Source organism: Streptopelia decaocto (genome assembly GCF_964273445.1).
Source record: "Streptopelia decaocto genome assembly, chromosome: 7".
In the NCBI taxonomy this organism is placed as follows: Eukaryota; Metazoa; Chordata; class Aves; order Columbiformes; family Columbidae; genus Streptopelia; species Streptopelia decaocto.
Window position 1 is genome coordinate 29278547 of NC_138661.1, and position 16073 is coordinate 29294619.

A 16073-nucleotide genomic window follows, 5' to 3' on the forward strand; every position below is an offset into this window, starting at 1 on the left:
GGGCGGGCGGGCGGGCGCCCCGGGGCCGCAACCCCGGCTCCCAGGCGGGCGCCGCGCCGAGAAGGCCCTTGCGGTGCCCGGACGGGGGGGCCGGGCCGGCTGCTCCCCTCATGTAGAGGCCGCTGCGCTGGGGCCGGGCGCGGCGCACCCGAAGGGAGCGCGGCCCCCGCGGATCTCAGGTCGGCGGCCCCGACTCCTGCAGAGGCGGGTGTGGTAGCGTGGGCGCCCTCCCGCCCCGGGTGGTGGCCGCCGAGCCCGCAGCGCCCGGCCCTTCTCGTCCCAGGACGCCGCCGGGGCGCAGGCTGGGGAACGCCGGCTCCGCTGGCGGCGGCACCAAGAGACGAAGCCCCGCCGGCCGTGCCGTGCTGCCAGCGCCCGCCCGCTGGTGCGGCGCCCAGCCGCGGAGGGGCTGGAATGCCGCTTCCGCAGCGCCCCCAGCGGCCGCTCGGCCGGCGCCAGCTCCGCCCCCCGAGGCCGCGGCGCCGCTCACTTCCCCCTCCTCCCACCCAATCCCGTGCCGGGCGGAGCGCCATGGATGCCGCTGGCTGCCGCCTGCTGCGGGGCTCGGGCTGCTGCTGCTGCCGCCGCCTCCTCCTCCTCCTCCTCCTCCTCGCCTCTCCCCCTGTTTCCCCGCGGCGCTGAGGAGGGGTCCGTTCCGGCGAACAGGCTCCGGGAGGTGGAGGTGAGCTGTGGGGGTGGTGCGGGGCCTCTTCGGCTGGCGCTGGAGAGACGGCGCCTTTCCTGAGTCGCCAGGCTGGGTCACCCTGCGAGGCCTGCGGCTCGCCAGGAACTCGAGCGTCGCTGCCCGGGCCTGGCGGGTCGGTGTCGGCAGGCCCGGAGGGAGCGGGCCAGGAGGCCCGGCTGTGGGCCAGGGCCCTGGGCAAGGGCGACGGCGGGTGCCGTAAAATTTCCTTGTGGGGGCTGAGGGGCAGAACGGGGCGGCGCTGCCGGGAAGCCCCTCATGCCGCCGGCTGGCCTGTGCGCGGCGGAGGGGGGAGGCGGTGCGAGGGCTCCCCTGCCCCGGGAGGCCGGGTGTGGGGAGCGGGCCCCGGTTCCCCGTGCGTTGGACTGGGGCCCGTCTGTCTGTGTGTGTGTAGGCCCGGGTGGTGGGGGATGAGTTCAGCAGCGGCCTGGCCCCTTTTCTGGCGCGGCCCTCCCGGGAGCCTCGGCCTCTCACTCTGCTCTGTTTTCTGCTCGGTGGTGGTTCGTTTCTGTCTGGTTAGAGCCCGTCTGGGTGGAAGAACAGCAGGTGCCTGTATTTAACTCAACCCGTTTTCACTCTGTTTTCTTGTTTATGTTGCCTTCACCCTTCCCCCCTTCACCCATTCCCCCGCCCTCTTCCCCCCCGAAGTTAATCATTTAGTCGCGGTAAGGAGATGTGCTATACCTACAGTATGATCCCACTTGTACTGGCTGAAAGTAGTTTTGTTGAGTCTCGGAACAGGAAATACAGCCTGTAAGCAGCTAGGAGGATCACGGCCATTGTTTAAAGTACAGAACATGAATTTGGTAATGCTTGAATTACTTTTTACAGCACGACTGCAGCAATAACAAAAATATATGTGGCAAGGTGTAATTGAGTGATCTGTAATATCGTTATGGTCATAAATTATAAACAAATCGTATCTGTCACACTGTTGTCACATCTTTGAGTTCAAAGATGTAGTGAAAGAACACTGCTGTTTTGGTGTAAGTTTCTCCATATAATACCAACTTCTGATTCTCTTTCGGAGTTTTGGCCTTGATGGAGTTATTTTTTAACTATTAAGTCATTGGCAGCAAGTAAACAAATAGGCAGACTTTGTCCAGATCGAGCTTTGCTCCCCCCTGCCCCAATTTCTGGTGACACTGTCTTGTATTTCATATTTACCTATGAGTTTGGTAAACGAATTATTTTTTTATAAGCTATATTCTAAAAATAGCCTTTTTTTTCCTTGTATGTTTAATTTGGAGAGATCAGCTTGTAACATTTATTTTAGTTTTTATATGAAAACAGGTATATTTGCACTGGTCTTAGGCATGAGAGGTGAATTTGCATATTTGTTAGTAAAACACAAAGTAAAAAGCACATAGGTCAAAAGTATCTCTTAACATTTTAAAGGGACTTTTTTGGTCTTCAGCTTGCATGTAGAACTATGGCATTGGGCCAGTAAATAATGTTGTTTTCCTTATATGTACATGAATTATTTGAATTATTCACTGCATTTTTTAAAGCCATGATTTTAGATACTTTTTTCTAAAATCCAAACCAACAAACCCACAAATTTTGAAAATTGAGGTGATTCTTAGATTGTCTTCTTTATCCTTTGACTTAACAAGCTAATTTTCCTTATGTTCGAATCCTATTTTAAAAGATGAAGGATTAATAAAACTTCTGCTAAGAATCTCTAAGTCTTTAGTTGTACATCTCAATCGTTTTGTGGATTTGTATTTAAAATGTGACATTTGTTGTCTCTATTTGAATACTTTATTGAGGAGATAATCCATCTTTCAGAAAGTTGGACATTATAATAAAATTATATTAAAGGAAAGGGGATAGGCAAGACAACAGAATTAGTCTTTATATTAGCTTTGAGAATATACAAAAGGATTAAGGTTAGTTTTTCTACTTAAGTTTTAATTTTGAGTTATGCTATAAATAACAGTAGGCTCTTAGTCTTGCTGGATTGTCAGCTGGTACTAGAAATTCATTTCCAATGAAACAGAACAAATTCCTGTTTACTCACATATAAAGCTTGAAAAAAATAATTGCTTGCCAAATATGTGGAAGTTTTCTTAATGTCAGCCAAAAAATATGCCATACATTATAGAGAGGAGTAAATCCAAAAAGTTTAAAGGCAAGATTTTGATGATTGTTTTTTGTTTTCCTTTTATTTTCCAGGTAAAAACTGCAAAAGCCTGGGGCTGGCTGAAGAGAGACATTAATTGTGGTCAAGTTAGTCTGTCTTGAACAATTAAAGGATATTTTTGGTACTTTTAAATTTAAGCAGAGGTGGATTTTTTTTTTTTTTTTTAAAAAGAAAGAACCATGGCAGATGTGGACCCAGACACATTGCTGGAATGGCTGCAGATGGGGCAGGGAGATGAAAGGGATATGCAGCTAATAGCATTGGAACAGCTATGCATGCTACTTCTGATGTCAGACAACGTGGATCGCTGTTTTGAAACGTGAGTAGTTTTGGCTTTCATTTACAGAATGTTGTTTTCCTCTCTTGATAGCTGTATATAACATTTAACATTCCTAGAAACTTTCAGCCTCAGAAGCGTTTTTACAGATTGAATCAGTGTAGATCACTGAAATCAAGAGTTTCTGCTAATGTTGTGTGAAGTGCTGTTGCCTGATTAAAAATGTAGTGTCATGTGAGTGATCTGCAGTGCCCCTTTGGACACATGATCTGATTGTTTAATTTAAAGAAATGTGTTTGAAGTTGCAGTGTGGAAGTGTTGGAGTTGTTCTATTTGGTGGTTTTTTGTTTTGTTTTGTTTTTTTTTTTTTTATGGTAGAAAAAACTTCTTTTTATGTTAAGACTATAATGATCACCTAGATGTGTTTAAGCATCCTTAGTCTTGCAACACTTTTCTCAAGAGATATAGTAGCTTTTTCTGAGCTCTGTAAATCCAAACAAAAATCACAAATATTAACCACTGCTCACACAAATATTTTGCCCCTTCTTTGAAGAACTGCTGTTCACCCTACTTCTCAACTGCATTTGTACGCTTCATATAGGTCAGTGCCTGGTCTTACTCCTTCATGTATTTCTCACAGTACAAAATGCTGATGTAACCACTTCTGTTATTTAATAGTGTTGCTGTGCGTGTGTTACACTGTTTCCTGTGAGGGCCCACCAGTAGTATGGAAAGGGAAGTAGCAAAAGTGTAAACAATCACAGCTTTTAAATCTGACATCTTCTACATTTTTTGGTGCGTTTTTTGTTTGGTCTCTCTAGCTTGTATTTTGATGCTTTTGCATGTTCTTCCTTTCCATCTTTTTTTCATTACTCTCACTTTGCATCTCAGAGTATGGCTACTGTCTTTCTGATACATCCTTCTTAGGAGCGTGGGTGTAGAATCATCTAAGAAGGTGACTGTTTTGTTTAGGGCTATAAAACTAAACACTGCAACAGAGAGCAGTTTTCAGGCTTCTCTCTTAATAGCTGTTAATCTTTCAGGACTACTTTATTACAGGAAGTGTAAAATTCAAACATCTCTAAAATTTGGGTTGATACTAGTTTCATAACAGTGAGCACAGTTTTGTACACCGCTTTGGAATTTGAAATTGCCTAATCTTGGCGGGCTTAGAGGTAACATGTTGACTTGAAAGAGACTTGTTGTAGGGAGATGCATTCAACTTTCTAATCTGTCCCTCGTAGCGTTGTTACTGGTGGAGCACTATGTTTTCAGTCTCAGAAAAGATGATTTACTGACTTAATTTGCTGCTATAGAAAATAATTTTATAGTTAAGAATGAACTTTTCTGACAAATCTAGGTGAACTTTCTGCCTCAGTGTATTTGGTGTGGAACAAAAGGAAGTTTGGTCATAAGCATTTTCAAGGATAACTTCTGGGTATTTTGGAATCAGGACTGAAATACCAACTTTTAAAGTATAAATGAGTTGTGGGTTTCATGCATTTTATTTAGAACAGACTTATATCTCAATATAAATGAATTAAATAGTTATTGCAGTGTTGTGGCTTTAAAATCAGGTTTTATGTGTGAAAGAATAAACTTTTAAAATGCCATTTGGCATTTTGACTTTTGTTTTGAGCCTTGGTAGAATTTAATTTTACTGTTTTTCTGAGTTGTCGATCTCTTTTGCTGCTGTAAGCTTCCCTCAAAGACAAACAGATCAGAATAAAGTGTAAATTGGGAAAAAGTTATCAAGGTTCCTTGCCTGTTCAAGTGATTTTACAGTAAAGTTGAAGCTACTGCTTTTAATTGGCACCATGAATACACTGAGGGTATGGTTCTACAGCTGACATAGTAGCTCATTACCTTCAAAAGGGAGAGCAACATCTTCCCATTTATCACTCCCCACTTTTATTCCTTCCAACCATATTCTTGCTTCATGCCAGCGTCAGGCCTTACAGGACTCCTCTAGTTGCCTAAAAGAGCAAGCTGCTCTTGAAACCCACTGAAGAAGAAGTTGGCTGTGGTGTTTTTTTGTTTTTTTTTTTTTTTTAAGCTCTCTGTAAGAAATAGATGATGTCTTGAAAGTATTTTAAAAAGATTTCCAAATGATGGTTCAAGAAGCCACAACCTGAACTTGAGTAGTCATGTCCTGAGGGAGTATAACTAAAATAATCTTTGATAATATTTTGAAGTTGTTTTTCAGCAATGTTTTTAAAGGACTTACTGCTTGTCTAAATAGGAGATTTACTATGTGACATAAGTGTTGCCAAACGCATTTTTCAGGAACTAGTTTTGAAAATGCTTTCAGTGTATGCCTGGTTTTTAATGTGGACATTTTTTTCTCTCAGTAAGAGCATCAACCTGTAGACTTCACAACATTTTTTGTTCTGTTAATGAAGAAGAGAATTCCCTAATTTTTCAGCTGTGCAGATGTTATTTCAAGATCTTGGAATTGTTTATTGCTATTAATTATGTTTTCATCTGTGGAATTCAACAACTGAAAGAAGGAAGGTGGAATCTTAATTTGTTGGAGAATGGAATATGATGTTTTTCAGGGATCAGTCAGTGTGACTCTAAATATTAAGTATAAGTCCACTTTTGCATAAGAAATTATTTGCTCTTATGATGTAAACTAGGAAAAAGCTCATCATTTTAGTGAAGTACACCTGGTGATTTAAGGCTGCATATGGTGAGAACTGGCAAAGCTATGAAACAGACACGTGAAAAATATTGACATGAATGCTATGCTTTTTCCCTAAAAGCACAACACTGTTTCCGGACTGATTTGTTAAGGAGTTAAGGGCAATACACTTAGCAAAGAAAGATGACAAACTTGGGTGAGGAGGGAGTGGGTAATATTGAAAGGATAGATTCAAAATCTTGCACTTCATTATTGCCATAAAGTAATACGGTTACTTTGCAAACATATTCTCAGGGAAATGGTATATTTTAAAGCTAATAATTTGTTTCTGTAGAAGAGTAATAGATACTGAAACTAGTGTTTCAGATCAAATCAGAAAAACAGAAGTAGGCACAAGTGTATAGTGGTGTATTTTGGAGCGTTCCAGCAAAGTTCTGGCAGTATCGCAACAGATTGTGGGGTGTGCAGCCAATAACAGGTAGCGATGTCAAATAACTGACGTTTCTTTACTTCTCCACAGATTTACATATTACATCTGATTAAATTATTTTTAGTGTTACTCATGTTAGCATTACAAAAATCAGCAGCATATTCATCTTCTGGTGATGATGAGTCACAGACACTGTTAGTCACTTGGCATGAAGAGTGGCTAGCATTTTACCAGCACCAGAAGCCAGTGGCTTGAACTATGGAAGCTTAAGTGAATAGAAATGGTTCTTTTAAGTAGTTGAATTGGAGTAAAATAGTTAAAATTGTTGTGATTATAAGTGTTAATCCCACTGTTAAACTGTGTGCTATTAAGTCAACTTTAACAGGAGTTTAAGTATGCATTTTATATAAACATAATTGAAATGAAATTTTTAGCATTTAAATTGTTATAGGTTATTTTGAAGACAATGTAGAAGCTGATAGTTACAATTTCATGTTATTAATATAGCCCTTTTCCATAGGTGTTTCAGTTTATCTTTTTTCACCCTGATCGTTTCACTCTGGTGAAATAAAATGAGAACTACTCAGATCTGGGCTTTGTGTTGATATTTTCTTTCCCTGTTGGCAGGACTGGAAGTATTTAGCAAGGAAGATGTTATTTAATTATTTTCCTTAACTACAAAGAAAACTTGTAGAACGAGGCAGTTGTGTAACAAGTAAAGTAAAACCTGAGTAAAATCTTTTCTGCACTGTATAAATGAAATAGACCTTACTAATTCTCAGAAAGAGAAAGCAGGCATATCTTCCCCTTTGGCTGTGCCATATGTCACCTCTGTATATTAAGCATTAACAGACTTGGTCAGCAAAGAGTTATCAGCTTTTTTAACAAATAAAACAAAAAATTATACAACCTTACTAATTCTCAGAAAGAGAAAGCAGGCATATCTTCCCCTTTGGCTGTGCCATATGTCACCTCTGTATATTAAGCATTAACAGACTTGGTCAGCAAAGAGTTATCAGCTTTTTTAACAAATAAAACAAAAAATTATACAAAGGATCAGAATGTAGGGTTCTACTGTGTAAACCAGAAATCTGTCAGTTTATTTTTAGATCAAATATGTTTATTTTAATTTACATTAAACCTTGTTCTTTCCTAAGTATATGTTCACAAGGGAAGAAATATATTTACTAACATGTGTAATAACAAGTGTAATTCTAGTGAACTGAAGACTGTTGATGTGAGCTAGTGAGACTGTGGTAGAATAATGTGGAACAGTTTAGCTTTACCTCCACCTGATTGCTTAAAACTAAAGGCTCCTCTGTTTATCAGGGTTGTGTAACTCCAGTAAATGAAAATTAGATAGATGGATAAAAACAATTTGTCTTGTAGAGACAGGGACAGCAATCCCAAGTGGTGTTTTTCAGGCCTGTTTTTAAAGTTTGGGCTGACTTTCAAAACATCTTTGTAATTTAGATAGTGGCAGAGTGCCCTTTAACAGATGTGTTATTACAATCATGGTTAAACTAGCAGTCTGAGAGGGCAGCTCAATTCATATAGAGTTGGTTTTATTTTGTGTGTCCTGCATATTTGCTTACTTTTTTTATTTTAAGAAGAAAAAAAAAAGTCAGGCCATTATTACAGTTTTGTGCTGGAGTGCAGCCCCAAGTAAATTAGGATAAGTATTGCTGTCAACAATAGACTACAGTTTTCATTATTTTAAACCGTGGAAAACATATGTTCTTAGTGAATTATTGGTTAGGACTAATGCAGACATCTCACTCATTAAATTAAATTTTGTAGGCTTTACAATTGCAAGACTCATGTGATTCCTACTAATGCTTTTTGCCTTTTAATGAAGGCAGAGGATGTGGCAGCAGTGAAATGCCAGCACTGGAGTCATTCACTCTGTGGACTCAAGTACAGTGGGATCTTACACAACCTAAAGAGTACTGACTGCTCTGAGATGGAAGTGGGGGTGTGTACTTTATTTTTCAGGGGTCTATCTTGTTACAACATAATGGTTAGAACGATTTCTGGTTTCTGTGGCTGGTTTTTGTTGTTGTTGGGTAGTTGGCTTTTTTGCAGTGGTAAGAGTTTTTAACACACTTTTAACACAGTCTTTCTGGTTGCTCTTTGTAAAATAGGAATTATGGCCTTATTGTCACAGGTATTATGGAGGTTAATTAGCCTTGTCAAGTCATTTTGGGAATCTTAATGGTTGCAAAGGCCGGAAGGGAAGATGAGGTCATCTAAATTGACATCCTCTCTTCTGTTGTAGGCCTCTGTATCTTACTTGGTTGTTGCTGAATTGAGCATTTTGTTTGATACAGCCGTGAAGTATAGCTAATGCTTCCAGTAGGGCATCCTAGCTTATTTTACGTGCTGTTTCACTATTTAATCTACTGCCTGTTTGTCGTCGTTGTTGAAGTTTGCTTGTCCTTTTCCATATGAATTGGCTGGACTGCTGCATTCTGTGGCAGGCAGTCAGTCCAACTTTTCCTATTGGATCAAAAGCCAACACTGTTCTTACTGTGAATGTACTTGGACACAAGGATCTCATCACCTCTTGATTTCTCCCTCCCCACATTCTTCAGTTTCCAAGTTTTTCAGAAATATTTTCCAGACTTGCCTTTGTCCATGCTCTTTATAGTAGTACATTTAACTTACTGTTACCAGTTATACATCCCAGATTTAGTTAAATGTTTCCAAAACATTGTACAGGAAGTGTGGTTTTAGTTCTTTATCTTCAGAGTTGCTTTCCAGGGTATGATTGCTTACTTCTTAGGCATGGCTTGATGTATTACCTAGATCTGTAACTTGGCATTTGTGTGTGTTAAAACACATTTTGTTTAAATGAACCCATGCCTCTGAGTAGTCCACACAGTTCTGTATAACTCATCACACTGTCTTTGTCACTATTTACTAGTCTGCAGTTTTCATTTTTTTTTTCCAGTAGTATCATCGAGTACCCTTGGTTTTGTGTGTGGGATAAAATTGAAGTGATTTCGTGCAAGTACTATGGAAAAGATGGGTTCAGAATTTTAAGGCAGTGAGTTAATAACCTTTTGAAAGATTCCATCTTCTAATAGATTGGATGAGACCAATAATAAAATAGCTATTAGAGGAATTTCAAATATCGGGCGTCCATTATTGAATGATTGTACTAGTCAAACAATTTTAAATATTGGCCTCTTATGAAGAGGCTATATAAGAGGCACAGACAGTGTAGATGTTCAGTAGCTTGGTAATGTGGAAGTGAAGTTTTCTTGTTTAAGTCAGTTCTCTTTTTGAGCACTTGAAAATTCATTAGAAGCTAGTAGGGAGGTGCACATATTTAGACACACCTACAAAATAATCCTTTTTGTTTTAATTGCTTATTTAGTTTTGAAATGTGTACAAATGTAATGTATGCTCAAACCATTATCTGTGTGCACAACCTAGGCTGTTACTAGTGGAAATCATAGGCAGACATATATGTAGTTTCAAGTTCTTTAATTTATTCAGCTATTGTGGACCAAGTTTTTGCAAAATATTTACAAAATTCTGGAGACTGGAGAACAAACATATATGGAATTACTACCCTGAGGCATGGCATGTATTTTATAAGATACTGAAAAATGCAAAAGGCAGCCTGACACATCCTTTGTAAATTCAAGAGCAAAGCTAACAATTTATTTAGAAATTTGGAAGTTATCCTGCAGAAACTGTTTCCTCTTGTGCATTTTTCTTTTGTTTCATTTTACACAACTGATACTTATTGAATGTGTAGGTGAATACTCAGATGATACGTTCCCTCCTAATAGCGGGCTCTTGGAAGAGGATTCAGTTGTCTATTCTTTATTTAGCTAAAAGGAAGTTTGAAAGTGTTACTAAATGTCAAGTTTGGTTTCTAAATTAATTTCTTTTATTTTCTGATAATGTAGAGTTTCTGCTGGAATAGATATAGGATTGAGTTGTTAATTTTCTGACTTCATTTTATTGACCTGAGCTGTGATTGCACTTAAGGGTAGAGAGATTCAGAGTTGTAAAAGTTTAGTATTTTATAATTGTGGTAATAGTTCCTAAACTAGCAGTTCATTTTTAGTTGCTTCATCCTCGTACCTTTAAAATATCGTGTGGTATCTCTGAAGTCTTATATGTAAGTGGATAGTTTTTGGCCTTTATTTGTTCTGTGACAGCATTGTAACAAAACAGTGTACAATATGTTTTGGAAATGGGTCCAGAAGAACACAAACAGGCAATGCAGGTGTGCAGGTGGTTCTCTTGTGGATGATCTTGGCTACTGTGCTGATGTTTTTGATTCCTATGTGGAAACAAAATGGTATTTCAGCAAAAGAAACAATGAGAGAAAGTCTGAGATCTCCTCCCATAGAAAGAACTACAGAAAGGAAAAACAATAATTAATCAAAAATAAGATGGAGTTACTATTGCTTTAAGAACAAATCAGTTGTGCAGGCTGTATTTTCTTTGAAGCTTTACAGTTGCGTGACACATTCTTGTAAATATTTAACTGGTATATTTTTTTCTCAGGAACAGTCACTAATGAGGTTTGAATTCAGTATTTTAATTTTTAGTTACTTATAATTACTTCATATGCAATAATTTTTAAATAGTGTAGGCACATGTAATTCCATATTTTCCCACTTGTAACTGGTCCCAGCAGATGGTTTGCATTAAAGACCCAGCACAAATGCTGGCAGGGAGCTGAGCTTGGTTTTCTGCCACAAGTCACATGTCGTGGAGCTGGTGGCTGCAGCCCAAGGCTTTGTCACATGGTGGCGGCTCTGGAACCGGGTAACACACCCTAGAGCCATCGGCATTTGTGCTACCCGTTTTGGGGGATCAAGTGGGGTTGTCTTTTTTCCTTATTTTGGCTTTTAACACGACAGTAGTCTTTAAACTACCATTGTTGTTGCTGTTTTGACTAAGGCTTATAAGTACATTTAAAATATAAAATGTATTTGCAGAAATGAGTTTACAGTGCTTGTTTTTACAGGTATCTTTTTACACTGGCAAGCGGTAAAATCAGCTGAGTCACTTCATTTGAGTTTGTGACCTTAGCACTAGCAGGAGCTTACCACTGTAGCTATTTAAGAAGTTTGCATCCCTATGGATATTCCTGTTCCTAAAGGGGGGACCATGAGGGGGAAGAAGAGATTCAGAGTTACGCTGATTATAATGCTGTAAAAGCTGTAGTAATATAATTATATTGATAAATTTCCCTAGCCTTTTATGACATCAGTATGATTGTGATGTTTAGAAAATGATTTTAGATCGGTTTTACATTCTTCCATTGCAGAACATTTATTACAGAATTAGTGTATAATGGTTTTTACAATCTAATAAACTCATTTTAACACTGAAAGCATGAATATTTTTTTCATAGAAATACAGAATCAGCATTTCTTTTTGTGTGATTTAGCTCTTGATGTCAGTACAGGGAGCAGAGAATGCTCTAACATGAGAATCTTAATGGATTAGGTTATAAAGGGTAAATACTGATACTGGATAGCACTTTTTTCAGACCTTTTAAAAACTTGTTTGCAAACCTGTCTTCTAGGGTGGAAGACTCACAAGACGATAAGTAGCAGTAGCTCTTATCCTCGGAGTACAGCAATGAAGATGGGTAGACATCTAGAACTGAGACATATAAAGTAATTAGCAAGAGCTGTAGTGTTGGTTGCAGAATAATGTCATTAACTCACTAAAGTCAGTCTTTTGCTAAGGAGTAACACAGAGTAACCTCATTAATTCACTAAGTACATCCCTAATCACTCATCTTGAGAGGATTCTCTTGAAGTGTTAGGTTGTTGCAACAGTAATTGCAGTTTTGAACTGTGAATTTTAAATCATTATCACTAGGCTGAAACACATCTTTATTAATCAAAATAGGAACTATTGTTACCAACACGTTTGCCAATGAGAAATAAGTTAGTTTATTCCTGTAGTGGAAAAATCCATGCTTTGGGATTCAGCAAACTCTTGGAAAGCATTTTCTGCATCCTGCTGGTTGTGGAAGCATTTTCCCTGCAAAAAGTTTTTGGTATGCTTGAAGAAGTGGTAGTCGGTTGGTGAGAGGTCAGGTGAATATGGTGGATGAGGCAGAACTTTGTAGCCCAACTTGTTCAACTTTGGAAGCATTGGTTGTGTGATCTGTGATCGGATGTTGTCATGGAGAAGAATTGAGCTCTTTCTGTTGACCGGTGCCTGCTACAGGTGTTGCAGTTTTTGGTGCATCTCCTCAATTTGCTGTGCAGACTTCTCAGATGTCATGGTTTTGTTGGGATTCAGAAAGCCGTAGTGGATCAGACCGGCAGCAGACCACCAAACAGGGACCATGAGTTTTTTTGTTGCAAGTTGGCTTTGGGAAGTGCTTTGGGAGGTTCTTCTTGGTCCAACCACTGAACTAGTAATTGCTGGTTGTCATATAAATCCACTTTTAATCACACGTCACAATCTGATCGAGAAGTGGATCATTGTTGCATAGAAGAAGACGACACTTCAAAACAAAGGCTATTTTTTTTTTGGTCAGCTCAAGAGGCACCCACTTATCAAGCTTTTTCACCTTTCCAGTTTGCTTCAAATACCAAACAATTATAGAATGGTTGACGTTGAGTTCTTTGGCAACTTCTCATGCAGTTGTAAGAGGATTGGCATCAATATTTGCTCTCAGTTGGTGTCAACTCCCAATCGCTGACCACTATGCTCCTTATCTTCAAGGCTCTCATCTACTTTGTGAAACTTCTTGACCCGCAACTGCACTGCGTGTTCATTAGCAGTTCCTGGCCAAATGCATTGTTGATGTTGTGAGTTGTCTCCACTGCTTTATGACCCATTTTGAACTCAAATAAGAAAATTGCTCAAATTTGCTTTTTGTCTAACATAATTTCCATAGTCTAAAATATAAAATAAACAGCAAGTAGTAAGTCAGTAGCAAAAAAGCATAAAGCGAGGAAAGCTCACTAAAATGATGTTTAACATAACCACATTTATTTAAGAATGTATTCCAATATTGAATGGTAAATTTCAACAATGCAAAAACCGCATTTCCTTTTGCACCAACCTCATACTTTAGGAAGTGCCCAATGTGACGATAATATAGCTTCTTAGAAATAAAAAAAAATGTTCTTTAGTTTTCGTATTCAGTAGAAGTGCCTAAATGGAAATCTAAATTTTGGAGCTACCTATTAGCCATTGTTTTCTAATTTGAAAGAGTAAAAACTTTTTAAAGATAGATATATTTTTTGTATTAAAACAAACTCACCACTATTTTTTTGTTCCAGTGCAAATAGCTCATTACAAACAAAGCGATTTCCACTCCCCCCCCAATTTTGAGGATACAACAACAATTTTTTTTTTCTGTCACAATTTCTTTTTCTGAGATGAATTACTTGTTTTAGTTAATATATGGACTTGATAAAAGCAACATGGTGAAACCGGTTTTGATACTTGGATGTTTTAAGTTTAGGAATTATGCTATTTGCTTTTTTTCCCTCAGTGGTGGTTGAGGCCTGCAGTGATGAAAGGTTTGTGTTCTTTTCTCTTGGAAGTCAGAAGCATAATATTTCAGTAGATGGGAGTGCACTAAAAGCCTAACATCAGTTGCTGTGCTGTTCTGTCAGTTTGTTCAGTGCTGTAGTTCTACGCTCGGCCTCCCTGCTGTCCCAACAAGTTTTGGCAGCCTTGTTTTTCCTGTGTAGATGGTTTTCTAAAGGCAAATCCAACATGTGGCCACTGTGGTACAGGTACTCATGAAATGCTTTGCTTCACTACCTGTGTAAGTATGTTTTAGTTCTGAGCATAGTCTTAGTTGGAACAGCATTAGGGTCTATAACACTGGTGGGACCTAATTTTCTACAGCAAATATTTGAGACAGTTTTAAGTCCCTTTGATCTATTTTGGCCTGCCTAAGGAAGCCAGTAGGGATTTACCTTAGAATTAATGTATAAAAGTGACACATATATAACATGGCTTGTCTGACTTACAGTCAATACCAGTAGGAACTAAAGAGTATTTGCTTACTTGTCGCTTTGTTAAAAAGAGAGGCTGGTCGCGAGAAAGTGCTTGTCTCAGGGCTTGGTTGCTAGAATTGCTTCCAAGAAAGCAGTGGGTTCTTCTTCCCTGGGCTGCTTTTGTTTACACTTTAGTAACATGCTGCCTTTACTCAGAATTGCATCGAGTGAAAACCAAGGAATACTTTGAAAGCCCATTTGCACAACTTTGAGGTGTAGAGACCATCTGCTAAGTAAGGAGAAGACTTTCCCTTTTTCTTAGGGGTCAGGTGCCAGCACACAGCAATCCCCAGTGGGGCTGTGTGGCAGAATGGAGAGGCGTACTTTGAACTCCTGCTATATGGCTGTGGCAGTGCTGCATCTCAGCTGCCATTGGGTGCTGCTGCTCACATCTACCCCTTCCAGTCCTTTTCTCTGGCACTACTCACACATGCGTGTTCTTGTCCCTGAGACACATAGAGCAGATGCTTGTAGTTTCAACCATGAGACGCCCATGTAACAGCTTAGTGCGGATTTGGGATTAGAGGGTGACCTCTATAAAGCTGACCTGTGCAGTTCTCTTTGTAACACAGTTATTCATAGAAAAGTTATCTACAGCATAATGGCTGAAATTCTTCAAAATGACAGCAGTACAATTTTGTGCTGTAATTACTCTAGCCACCTGTTTGAGAAGAGTGTGGCTGGAGCACTAGGGATGCGTTGGTGCACCCTTCTCTGCAGTTACGGAGTCAGTCACTGAGCCAGGCTGTGTGTGAAAGACACAATTGTCACTTTCTTTTCCCTCACCAGCAGAAACTTGAGAGACAGCTAGGGCCTGAGTGGCCTTCTGCAGGCAAAAAGAATCTGAACTAATCTGAATTTATTTGTATGGTGTGTGTGCTTACAAAGGTAATCTGTGTGCATCTGGTAAGTGTGTCTGTGTTACTAACTGTTCGTTTTCTACTGGAGCACTTATTTGTAGTTTGCGTAATGAAAGAAATACAATGTTTTACTACAGAATACTGGAGTTTGTTTTTTTTGCTTTGTATTGAGGATGTTTCGTAAGTGTGTTAATGCCTCTATTTAGAACTCTAGCAGTCCATGTAGTTTATCTAGTTGTGTAGTAAATTTGCTCTCCCTTTATTCAGCTGCTGCTCTTGATTTTACCAAATATTCCAATGCGTGGACCAAATATTTTTGCAAAGGACATATATTTAATTATTACACAACCAAGGTCAAAGCTGTTCTGTGACCTTGTGTAATAGTATCACTTTGCTTGTAGGTTTTACATCTTCCTCTTGTTCTGAATATCATTGCTCCAAGTGAAGCAAGTAGAGCATCATTCTTACCTGGTCATTTTGCATGTGCATTCGCACCAGCAATTCAGGTAGCAGTTGTGGGCATACTGACAGCAGTGTGGTTCATTCCTTTGATAGCTATTGAAGAAGCTGGAATAAAAAGTTGTCTTCCTTAGAACCTCTCTATTAAAAAAGCAGAAGGTGCTGGTGATGGGCTTACAGTAAACTGGTAGTAACATGCTTTAAAAAGCTGTGAGGAAGTAGAATAAAGAAATCCAGTGTAAGGTTGTGATGTGCTAAACAGTGAATCGCAATTGTCAACACTACTGAGATATCAAGATAAGGTGTAATAACGTGAGATGATTAGTTTGTATTCTCTTGTCTGTATCTGTCCTGCTGTGCAATTATATTTAGGTGTTCTAGGGTGGAACCTTTTGTTTTGCTCTGCTAGTGCAGGGAGATTCTGGTCTGTGACGAGAGCACTCAGATGCTACAGGATGACAAATACTAATGAGTTGTGTGTCGCAGTCAGTGGATTAGGAGAAGATGCTAAACATTGTTAGGAACTGTTCTGGATAGAAGGC

General features: G+C 39.6%; 1 protein-coding gene across 8 annotated transcripts in view; it reads left to right on the forward strand.

Moving 5' to 3' along the window:
* Positions 1-513: 513 nt before the first annotated feature.
* The window catches only part of HECTD1 (HECT domain E3 ubiquitin protein ligase 1), a 64835-nt gene continuing 49275 nt past the window's right edge, over positions 514-16073 (forward strand). For 7 of the 8 annotated variants that reach the window (XM_082059282.1, XM_082059287.1, XM_082059289.1 and 4 more), the window contains exons 1-2: positions 514-682; positions 2882-3168. In XM_082059282.1, coding sequence (XP_081915408.1) covers positions 3029-3168 — 140 coding nt within the window. In that variant the 5' untranslated portion in view covers positions 514-682; positions 2882-3028. The remainder of the gene's footprint in view (positions 683-2881; positions 3169-16073) is intronic. The other variant, XM_082059288.1, reaches the window with a different exon arrangement.